Source organism: Mesoplodon bidens (genome assembly GCF_964165515.1).
Source record: "Mesoplodon bidens genome assembly, chromosome: 1".
Lineage (NCBI taxonomy): Eukaryota > Metazoa > Chordata > Mammalia > Artiodactyla > Ziphiidae > Mesoplodon > Mesoplodon bidens.
Genome location: NC_138176.1, coordinates 74,217,816 through 74,230,086, shown reverse-complemented (window position 1 = coordinate 74,230,086; position 12,271 = coordinate 74,217,816). Strand labels below are relative to the sequence as shown.

The 12,271-nt window shown below is 38.7% G+C and overlaps 1 protein-coding gene across 1 annotated transcript in view; it reads left to right on the top strand.

Annotated features, from left to right (window-relative positions):
• The window catches only part of DKK2 (dickkopf WNT signaling pathway inhibitor 2), a gene marked incomplete at its 5' end in the record, with an annotated part of 114,449 nt that extends 107,022 nt beyond the window's left edge, over window positions 1–7,427 (top strand). Inside the window, 3 exons of the mRNA XM_081218903.1 lie at window positions 2,213–2,363; window positions 3,769–3,924; window positions 6,158–7,427. Of these exons, the coding sequence (XP_081075029.1) occupies window positions 2,213–2,363; window positions 3,769–3,924; window positions 6,158–6,408 (558 nt within the window). The 3' untranslated portion in view covers window positions 6,409–7,427. The remainder of the gene's footprint in view (window positions 1–2,212; window positions 2,364–3,768; window positions 3,925–6,157) is intronic.
• Window positions 7,428–12,271: the final 4,844 nt, after the last annotated feature.

The following is a 12,271-nucleotide window of genomic DNA, read 5'->3' as shown; positions in this document are numbered from 1 at the left end:
TTTTACTGTGATCCTATTCACAAAGTACTACTGTGCATATTACTTTTTGTAATAGCATCAAATATTTCCCATCTCAAGTATTTTCCATTTCAATATTTTCCATTTCCCACCAACTGAGAATGGGAAGACTATGATGTGCCTTCCACAATTTTCTGCGTAAATGAACTGCTACTTTTAGCAAACAACTTGCTTTCTACCATACAGGCTAGTTTTTAGGAATGGAATCAAGTATTATTCTATATTCAGAATCCCTTGAGGAGTCATTGTTTGAGTTGAATTGCACATGATGTTTTAGGTGGCATGTGTTTACTTCCATTGAAAGAACATGTCTTATTTTTGAGGAAGGAAAAGAAACTTGTGAGACATCAGATGTTTTTTGCAAAACAATTTGGTGAAATAAATGTAAATGAATCAGAAACATATGAATTGTATTTCAGTTAAAATTAATGGGTTTAGGTATGAAGGCAGTAAAGCACTCAGGGGGGAAAGAGTGTAGCAGGTCGGGAAGTGACATTTGTTTTGTTTTCATCCGTCTTGGACTCTTGAAAATGGCCTAATACTCTGAATTCAACCTCATTCAGAGTCTCTCTTAAGTCTAAAGATGGAGTTATAGAATGGGACAATAGTATTCAAATTAATTTTATAGCTTTATCTGGCTTCAGTTATAATGTGGGTGTCAAACATTGCCACTGTGCAATTTTTCAAAAGCACTTTCAGTTTGAAGTTAGAGGTTTTTCTATTCTCTTCTGAGGGTAAACAGTAAATTGTAATGATGCTAAAAGTGTATTTTTTTTTCATAGAACAACAATGTAAAGTTTTCAGAGTCACATATCAACTTCGTATTTATTTCCTCTTTCTAAGATGAACAGATCTAAATGGAAAACACGGGGCAGAATGCATACACACGTACGCAGAAGGGCACAGGGAGAAAAGGCGATGGAACAGAGTGAGAGAGAACGAGAGAGGGGGGAAGGAATAAGCAATGCATGCAGGGGTGAGGTCATCAAGCCTCATTTCAAAAGTAAAGCGCTCAAACCACACTACTTATTTTAGTGTCACAAAAATTTTATCCCGTAGGTTTACAGTCATATCATTTATGCTTGCTTAAAAACAGCTACATAGCTTCTTTTTATTTTTATATTTTTCAATTTTTAAAAAATGCATTACTCTGACAAGCAGGGAAAAAAATGAACTACAAAAAAAAAAAAAGGACTTACAAATAATTTTCCCTGTCAACATGCCTCAAAATGTGAGTACTGTACACTTGATGTGTGGTGTGATATTTCAGTGTCTCAACTCTCAGTCTCTGAAAACAGGGACATTTTAAGTGTTCCAGTAACTTGCAAGAGACAAGGAGTATATAACTGGATTGTGTGTTTATATATATATATATAATATATATTCTTTTGTTTTTGAGATAATATATGACACTGCTTAAGTAGCCTTCTGAACATACAACTTGGTAGAGAAATGTAGGAACAGAAGTCCTTTCTGTATAAGTTGAAGGTACAGTAAACCATAGGGCTGTTTTTGTGTGTTAAGAGCCTGCTGTTTTGTTTCCTGAGAACATGATGTTGTATATCAGTCACTGGAGTTCAGCGTCTCTCTGACCACTCAGAGCTCTGCTGTTGCTCACCACTGAGTTTGGAATGAAGATGCTGCTCCTTGATTTCTTTGTGCCAAAAGGTTCACTGCTTCAAGCTCTTCTTAGAAGCGTCTCCCCTCTTTGCTCCTCTATCTGTTCCATAATTGGGCAGGAGATGTGTTTTAGCTGCTACCACAGCCCTTTGTTGCTTTATTTAACCTTCTCCTCATCCTAGTTTAGTGGATAAAAAACGGAGTGGCTAGGCTGTTTCATTTACACCTTAAATCAGTGGCGATATAACATTTAGAACTGGTTTTGAGCTCCCAGAGTCACTCTTTAGGGCTCTACTAATCAACATAAAGTCTAAATCCTAACCGCTAATTTGTGTCAATGAAAATATATGAATAGTGCCAACTTTATCTTCGTCACCATCAAGAGTAAATATTTATAAAGTCCTCAATTAAGTAACTTACTGTGTAATATCTCTGCTGAGCACATTATTACAATGGTATATTTCCTTTGAGGAGGGATAAATTGTGATTTATTTTCCATCATGATTTGGTGCAGTAACTTTTTGTTACAAGATCTCATCTTTGCTTTTGGTGTTGTTGTTCCACTTCATGACAGGCCTACCCTTGTAGCAGTGATAAGGAATGTGAAGTTGGGAGATACTGCCACAGTCCCCACCAAGGACCTTCGGCCTGCATGGTGTGTCGAAGGAAAAAGAAGCGCTGCCATAGAGATGGCATGTGTTGTCCTGGCACCCGCTGCAATAATGGTAAAGGTCTCGCTCAGTGTTGAAGGGCCTCTTTCCTTTCATGTAGGAGGCCTGGCTACCAAGTTAGGCTGCCTTCTCCTTAGTCAGACTCCTGAAATGTAAGGAGCCTTTCAAAATTGGCAGGAATGGGATCAGAGTTTAGATATGTATAAGATTACCTGCATTCCCTCTCAAATCTTAGTTTTCCTGGGCTCTGACCATCTCCTATAATTTATAATCTATGCTGATCTAGGATTTGCCGTATTGAAATGTTGCATATAAATAGCTAGATGTTCTATTCCACTAAACACTTAAGCAAATATGTGCAAAGGAACCAAAGAAAGGAACATGCTATGATTTAGCAATACACTTGTGAATCTGTTTTCCATTTCCATACTAGTTTCATACTTTTACTCTTATACTCAAGGTGTCCTTTTTTTTTTTTTTTTTGTGGTACGTGGGCCTCTCACTGCTGTGGCCTCTCCCATTGTGGAGCACAGGCTCTGGACGCGCAGGCTCAGCGGCCATGGCTCACGGGCCTAGCCGCTCCGCGGCATGTGGGATCTTCCGGGATCTTCCCAGACCAGGGCACGAACCCATGTCCCCTGCGTCGGCAGGCGGACTCTCAACCACTGTGCCACCAGGGAAGCCCCCAAGGTGTCCTCTTTTGAAGGCCCTACCCCGTGGCATGCACAAATGCTGATGGAGTAATTGGTTCCTCCAAAAGGAGACACAGGAGTCTATTCCCTGGCCTTCACCCAATCTCAATGAGCTTAGAGGCAGACAATTCAGCATAAATGATAAAATGAAGAACCACCAACAACACATAGTAAAACCATTAAATAATTGCAGAAGGTGATCAGAAACATACACTTAGTCATACAAAACAACATAATCAAGCTCATATTCCTATACTTATTCCTGACCTCTGGGCATAGTCCTATTGGAAGTACCCTGGACAAGAAGAGGTGAAGGGAAGAAGACCTCATACCATTAGAGGTGTTTATAGTGTAGACAAGGATTATACTGTTGATTGAAAAAGGAACCTTGATCTTTTTCTGATCAGATGTCTGATTAGACAATTTTAAGGTATTAAGAGCTAATAATAACTTAATACTTTACTATGTCACTATTCTAAGCACTTCACATGTATTCACAGTAATTTACTGAAATGAATTCTGTTTTCATCCTTATTTTTGCCCAAGGTCACTTGGTCTTGAGGGTGGCAAGATTCAAATCAAGAAAGCCTGGCTCAGGACCAAACTATTCAATTCTCAGTCTGGACAAATATGTAAATAAATGAATAGATGAATGAATAGACAGATGATAGATAGATGGCTTCATACCTCACATCAGGAGAATACTTGGATAAGAATCACACTTTAGAGAATTGAATAAATCTAACTGATTACCTGACCATCTCCAGGCATCTGTATCCCCGTCACTGAGAGCATCTTAACTGCTCACATCCCAGCTCTGGACGGCACTCGGCACAGAGGTGGAAACCACGGTCACTACTCAAACCACGACTTGGGATGGCAGAATCTAGGAAGAACACACACTAAGATGTCACATATAAAAGGTAGGGATATCTGTAGCTCTATGTTTACTTTTTCTTGTTTTATAATGAAGTAAAAGAAAAATATCGATAATTAATTCCATTGGTTTTGTGTGAAATTTGAAAAAATATTGGGAAGTTACTTTAATAGCAAGATTTTAACTGAATTTCTTAATTCTTAATTTTGAGGATGCTAGAGGTTTCTTAGAGATCTTAAATTGTTAGAAAATACTTATTACAAGAATTGCAGTACCCTAATTAACCATGCCATTTTCTGAACAGCCTTTTTACAGGATGTTTAGAATAAATCTTTTATACAAGCATTTCTCTTCTATATTCAAGCATAAAGCATTCCAAAAAATAAATGGGAAAATGTTTGCTGCCATATGATTAAATCACTAAGATTTAGAGTCTTTTTCTCATTTTTTCAGATTCAAAAATTGTATTTCACTTAACAACCAGATAATATACTGCACATAAACCAATTTACCAAAAATAATTGAGATTATATATGCCCATAAAATGCCCTTCCTTGTGTCAAAATATTTGGGAAGCCTAATCACTAACAGTAAAATTTAAAAGTATGAAATTATTGAACCCAGTTACTAATAGTAAAATTTTGAAAAATAGAAATACCTATATTTTTTTGTTTTGAAATACCTATATTTTTAAAGGAAGTTTTTGCAAGTGTATTCTGTGGAGCACTATTCTTTCAAGACGTTCTGTGAATGAAAGAGCCCTGTGTTCAAGAGTTTTGTAATAAGGTATCTCCCCATTTCTGGAACTTTATAATTAACATTGATATACTGAAGTCCAGCAATGAGGAAAACTGGTTAACTTTTTTAAACATTGTATTTCCCTGGTTTACTTGACCACAAAACCATTTCCCCACATTTTCACCTTCTGCAGAGCTAGTATCCTAGAGAATACCTGACCTATTAGTCCAACCTGGAATACTAATGGTCAAATCAATAGGGCTAAAGAGACTGACAATTCCTCTTCAATTATCCCTTGTCTACACCCCCTGAAGGCCTAAGTGCTTTATCCACATCTCCTATTTCTAGTCCACCAAATTCACATGCATTTGTTAGTATTTGAGTATCTTTCTTTATTCTGACAGATATCTATGTCACAGTACAGTTCCAAATTTATTGCTTTTATCTAATTATATGTGGAATTTTCTGATGGCAGCCAGTAATAAATCTTATACAACTCAGCTAGTGAGTTGCATCCACATCACACAGTGGAACTGGTGAGCCAAGTCTGTCCTGCCACCATTTTTGTAAATAAAGTTTTACTGTAACACAGATTTGCCCATTCACTTAGGCATTACCTATGGCGTTTTTTATGATACAACAGCAGGATGAGGAGCTGTGACACAGATCACATGGCCTAAAAAGTTTAAAGTATTTACAATCTGGCAGGTTACAAAGAAGCTTGTTGACTAGTACTTTTTTATAAAGATTACACATCAACACAGCTGTGATGTGTGGGTGTTCTTTGCTGTCTTGATTGTTTTTCTGAATTAAATACCCAGATTTGGGCTCCTACGTCATTTTTATGATGGGTTCTTGGTTGACCCTGAGGCTATCTGCCCTTGCTCTGCTCCACTCTGCATCTCAGCTTTTTATAGACTTCATTTCCTGGGCTCCCCGTCAGATGGCTTCCAACCACATGGGTTTGGCTGTGGTGAGACTGAGAGGCAGAGGAATGGAAAAGCCAACAGATTCTCTCTGCCTCGGGTAGTGTTCCTGGCAGAGCTATACCTCACTGGGGCCTCAGCTCCTGCCAGGTGGGCCTGTTGGGATTCCAGTTCCCGCCCTTGCCCCATTCAGATACCACCAGCTCCTTTGGATCCTCCAGACTAAATGTGGTAGTGGCTTCCTTTTGTGTTGCTTTACCATCCTCTGGTACTTCTTAGCCCTGCCACTCACTATCTATGTGACCAGTTCTCTGCAATAAATATCTTCTCTTTTGAATACTCAGAGATTCTGTGTTCCTGGCTAGATTTTAACTGATACAATGGTCTTTAGGAGTCCCAGACAATTACAGCCTTCTCCTTGAATCAGAGTTTGTTTACTCTTTCCAAGAAGATACCAAATTAATTAATTTGAAAGCAATTCTGTTTACTTATTTTCACTCACCTAGCAAACAAAAAAAGAACAGAGAAATATCTAAAAGCACACCATGCCAAAGTAAAGAGAAGATTTTTTTTCTAAAGTGTCATGGTAAAATCTTTTGGTCATCATCTCCATAGGGCATGAAGGAGACCCCTGTCTACGATCATCAGACTGCACTGAAGGGTTTTGCTGTGCTCGTCACTTCTGGACCAAAATCTGCAAACCAGTGCTCCATCAGGGAGAAGTCTGTACCAAGCAACGCAAGAAGGGCTCTCACGGGCTGGAAATCTTCCAGCGGTGTGACTGCGCAAAAGGCCTGTCTTGTAAAGTATGGAAAGATGCCACCTACTCCTCTAAAGCCAGACTCCACGTGTGCCAGAAAATATGACCACCTCTGAGGGAAGAAACGCATCACTAGCAGACTGTGAATCTGTGTATTTAATACATTATAGCATGGGGGCAAACAGATTTGGATTTCAGAAGGGCTAAAATGAGGAATATCATAAGAATATAGATCACAGGAAGAGAAAGAAAATGGAGCAGATTAGAAAGGGTGACAAGTGTGGTACAATCTGTGTTTCCACCATGCACCTTGTTTATGTAAATAATGTATACATTTGTGAAAATGCTATGACTCGGGAAAAAAAAAAAAAACAGTGAAATTACTGACGAATACCATGTGACTTTCCAGCAGTTTAGGTTGTGCTAGAGGATCAGTTTCCTTCACATTGGTGATTGATTGCCTATAAAAATAACCTAAAAGCCATATTTCTCTTTTAAGTTATACTTTAACAACAAATTACTCCCCATATATCCTGGCATACAACAGACTCTAAAACATGAAAAGAGGAGTTGTTAAATAGGAAATGAAAGCGTGGAGCAGAGTTAATTTGCAACACAGAATCACCTTTTAATTTGGAACACTACTTCTTACCACTCAATTAAAGACCTTCGTAGATGATAAGAAAAAAAGCAGTCGATATTTTCCAAATAATATCAAAATAACCACAGGTCTTTTGTCTAGTCCTTCAGAAAAAAACAAACTCCTTTTTCCTCACACTGCTTATTTACATTTTTCAAAATTTTAATTTCACTTATAATTAATAAGAACCAGTATAATAAGACAAAAAAAATCCATTCAGATTCTAAAGGATCTAAATTTCATCTCTCTTGATCGTATGTGATTCCTACCCATTTTATTCTCCATATTATACACGTTATTTGTGAATAGCACCAAGCAGAATTTTCAGATTGTAAAAGTTTTAAGATGCCCAAAATAAAAGTTACTAGATCACATTTTTTAAACCTTTGGCATTCCCTATTTTTGATAGAATTGGACATTTATTCTTTACATACTCTGCAGTATAGTAGGGTAAAGCTGATAGAAGAGACGAGCTACATGTGTCCTGCACTGAAGCACAGCAAGGAAATAAATAGGGAAAATGTTGTCAAGTGTCCAGGTTTTGGCAACACATAGATCGTATGTCTGAAGCACAAACTCACGTTTCATATTTGAAGCCCAAGGCTGCACAACCTAAATGGAAGTTTTCCATGGGATTTGCTATCAAAATATTTACTACACAGATGAGTTCAGCGTGAGTTAACTACTTGACCTCAAAATATTTATTTTCTATTTTTGAGGTCCTAAAATAATCTTTATATGAGGAGGTCTCATTAAATGGACTCCAAGGCAGGTAGGATAGTAAGCTTCCATTGCCCTCGGTAAGCTTCTTTCTAACTGGCTGGCACCATCTGATTTTTTCTGCACCAGCCTCTCTCTGCAACAGCTGTTTCTTTGCCAAAGAAACAGTTTCTGTTTTCTGCAGTCATTGAGATTTAAAAAGTATAAATGGAATAACTTGTAAAGTGTACATTTTGCTAATCTATAGAAACCACAGGTTCTAAATTCTTTGAATCCATTTTATTACTTTTTTACTTTACTCAGTTCTAAATATTATGTCTAGAGCATAAAGCAAAAAAGTTATCTTATAGTTGTTACTTTTGACCTTTACTTTTATAGACCTTAAGTCACTCCTTAATTTTCTTTTACTTAAATCCCAGTTGCAGTCTCACATTCAAGTTCTCCCAGTAGAAACTCAACCTGAGCCTGCATGTCTATTAAGAATTTCAGCTTCCTACATACATTTACAAGTATGATTAAGATTTACATTTTCCCCACATGTCTGTTAAAACTTCTTATTAGCTAATCTATCCAAGAACCAAAGTCTGTACACAAGCAGATTTCTATAAGCTTGGCAACATGAAAATGGAACATTTTAGTCAAACACTTCTTATATAGCAATCTGGTTTCTACATTTTTTTCCTTATGTACATCCCTTCAAAAATTATTATTTGAAGTAATTTATTTACAGGAAATGTTAATGAGATGTATTTTCTTATAGAGATATTTCTTACAGAAAGCTCTGTAGCAGAATATATTTGCAGCTATTGACTTTGTAATTTAGGGGAAATGTATAATAAGATAAAATATATTAAATTTTTCTCCTCCAAAAATGGAATTCAAACTTCCTTGTGTTTTGCTTATGGGAAAAACTTTTATAGAATCATAGATTCTCTGAGTTCAAGTGGACTGGGTCTGATGTTGCAGTCTTAGTTGAAATCCTTTGGATGACATCACCATGAGCTGATCCAAGGCAGTTTTACTATTCCTGAAGGTGCTTATTTCATGGCAGGACAGCTGTAATTGTTTGTTTGAAAGTTCTTTTTTCATTAAACTAAAGTATCCCAGCTTGTGCTTACCACCCATTTATTCTTACTTTGCCTTCTGGAACATTTTAGAACACAAACTCTCCAAAAACCTCTTTAAAACACTTGAAGTCACCTACCATATTTCCTATACTCTTCTCTCCAGGTTAAAATTCCCCACAATAGAGATGCCAACATGCTTAGGGTATTGGTTCATTCCTCTATGGCATAAAGAAAATACAAAATATCTTTATCCCTATATAGCTATAGACTGGCCCTCCGTGAACTAAAATCTACTTCCTAGGAAGGTCTTTCCTCTGCTTCCTGAATACAAAGATGTCAGGAGTGTTTCACAAACATTATTCACCAATTATGAGACCAGGAGTGGTTGCAAGAGTCCATGTTGTATTAGAGATGTTAATGGGCTGGAAATGTGGGAAATAAACATTCTGTGACATAGTGGAATGGACTGAGTACAGCTATGGCAGCTTAATGATGCTAAAACAGTCCCATAGCTAGAGGTCATGGTTGAAGACATCTCAAGCACTGGTGAAATAATTCCCCACATTATTCTAATTAGTCACTTAGTATATTATTAAATAGTTATCCATTTCTTCAAATCGAGAACATTTATATTTCCAAGTTACAGTATATTTTTAGATTATAACAATCATATCGATGATATTTTTCTTTTCCACTGAGCTCAGTGAGATGCTCTAGAAGTGACGAATTGTCCTGATTTCCCTTTTTTAGCCAAGAAACAAAATACCCTATATAGCCTCAGGATTTGAGGAGGGGAAACAATCCATTATACCTTTCTCCTTCCCCAAATTCAGACCATTTGAGAAAAAGGTTAAGAAAGAAAGGCAGATGACAGATTACCCTATGGCTGATAAAGTCAATATTGGAAAGTGTGGCATGTATCTGTGGGCAAGAGGACACCAGAAAGAGACAGATTCTGTGCCCCTTCTCAGGCAATGCTAGACAACATCACTTCTACCTGTTGGAATGCCCCTGTAAAACTTAACCATCTGGATGGGCACAACAGAATGATACACTTTCTTCTGGAAGTTAGCGCCAAAGAAGAAGGGTAGAGAAAGGACAGAACTATGCATTTCTCATCCAATAATCTCATTTGAAATTCTCTAAAACTGGATAATTCATACCACATGAAAGGAGTGAGTGAGGGATGGAGTTGAGAGAAAGATTATTATACACTCCACATTAAACTAACATGAAGGATTAGAAGACCCTCTCCCCATATTATTCCCCAGATCTTTATATTCTTAATCAATTGTACATAACCCTTTGTCTATGGTGAAGATATGGGTTTTAACCAAAATCTGAGAAGCTACTAGGGTAGTACGTGATGAGGTCATCTCCCCAATGCCAACACTCCTTACTTATGGATCCTCTCAGGACCAGTGGCAAGCAATTGAGATTTTATCCCTAGAAAATTGTAAAATGGATGAAAATAGTTCACTAACTCAATCAACCCTAGGATCACACTACACTCAGGACTGAAAAAAGAAATAACAAATAAAAAAACCCAACAACCTCCTCTTTCTTTTTGCCATCAAAACTATGTCCATCATATTATCCAGTACAGTCAATCAGAGGTTCTGTAGTGAGATTACATAACACATGCATATCTAATATTAAAATGTATAAAAGCACTTCCATCATAAAATTCTGACAAAACAGACATGCCACACTTTTGTATAAATCCTCTTCCATTAAAAAATCCCTGGAAGAAATGAAAGTACAAAATTTAAATCTTCTTGCATGTTAAAAACGAAATAAGTTGAAGTCCAGAGAAATTATTCTATATTTGCTATCTTGAATGGACAACATAGAAGAAATGGACAAATTCATAGAAAGGTACAACCCTCCAAGACTGAACCAGGAAGAAATAGAAAATATGAATAGACCATTCAAAAGTACTGAAATTGAAACTGTGATTTAAAAACTTCCAACAAAAGTCCAGGACCAGGTGGCTTTACAGGTGAATTCTGTCAAACATTTAGAGAAGTGTTAACACCTATCATTCTGAAACTCTTCCAAAATACTGCAGAAGAAGGAACACTCCTAAGCTCATCCTACGAGGCCACCATCACCCTTATACCAAAACCAGACAAAGATATCACAAAAAAAGAAAATTATAGGTCAATAGCACTGATGAACAAAGATGTAAAAATACTCAACAAAATACTACCAAAGTGAATCCAAGAACACATTAAAAGGATCATTCACCATGATCAATTGGGATTTATCCCAGGGATGCAAGGATTCTTCAACATCCGCAAATCAGCCAGTGTGATACACCACATGAACAAACTGAATAAAAACCATATGATTGACCTTCAAGATGGCAGAAGAGTAAGACATGGAGATTACCTTCCTCCCCACAAATACATCAAAAATACATCTACATGTGGAACAATTCCTTCAGAACACCTACTGAACATTGGCAGAAAACCTCAGACTTCCCAAAAGGCAAGAAACTTCCCACGTACCTGGGTAGGGCAAAAGAAAAAAGAAAAAACAGAGACAAAAGAATAGGGATGGGACCTGCACCTCTGGGAGGGAGCTGTGAAGGAGGAAAAATTTCCACACACTAGGAAGCCCCTTCACTGGCTGAGACGTGGGGGGGGGGGGAGGAGGGGGGCAGGGGTGAAGCTTCAGAGCCATGGAGGAGAGCACAGCAACAGGGGTGCAGAGGGCAAAGCAGAGAGATTCCTGCACAGAGGATTGGTGCCGACCAGCACTCACCAGCCTGAAAGGCTTGTCTGCTTGCCTGCTGGGGCAGGTGGGGGCTGGGAGCTGAGGCTGGGGCTTCAGAGGTCAGATCCCAGGGAGAGGACCAGGGTTGGCGGCGTGAACACAGCCTGAAGGGAGACAGTGCACTGCAGCTAACCAGGAGGGAGCCCAGGAAAAAGTCTGGAACTGCCTAAGAGTCAAGAGACCATTGTTTCAGAGTGCGCAAGGAGAGGAGATTCAGAATACCACCTAAACGAGCTTCAGAGATGGGCGTGAGCCGCAGCTATCAGCCGGACAGCAGAGACAGGCATGAAACGCTAAGACTGTTGCTGCAGCCACCAAGAAGCCTGTGTGCAAGCACAGGTCACTATCCACACCCCTCAGGGACCCTGTGCAGCCCACCGCTGCCAGTGTCCTGTGATCCAGGGACAACTTCCCCAAGAGAACACACAGCATGCCTCAGGCTGCTGCAATGTCATGCTGACCTCAGCCACCACAGGCTCAACCCACATTCCGTACCCCTCCCGCACCCCAGCCTGAGTGAGCCAGAACTCCCTAATTAGCCTCTGCTTTAACCCCATCCTGTCTGAGTGGGGAACAGATGCCCTCAGGCGACCTACATGCCGAGACAGGGCCAAATACAAAGCTGAACCCCAGCAGCTGTGAACAAAGAAGAGAAAGGGACATTTCTCTGTGCAGCCTCAGGAGCAGTGGATTAAATCTCTACAATCAACTTGTTGTATGCTGTATCTGTGGAATACCTGAATAGACAATGAATCATCCCA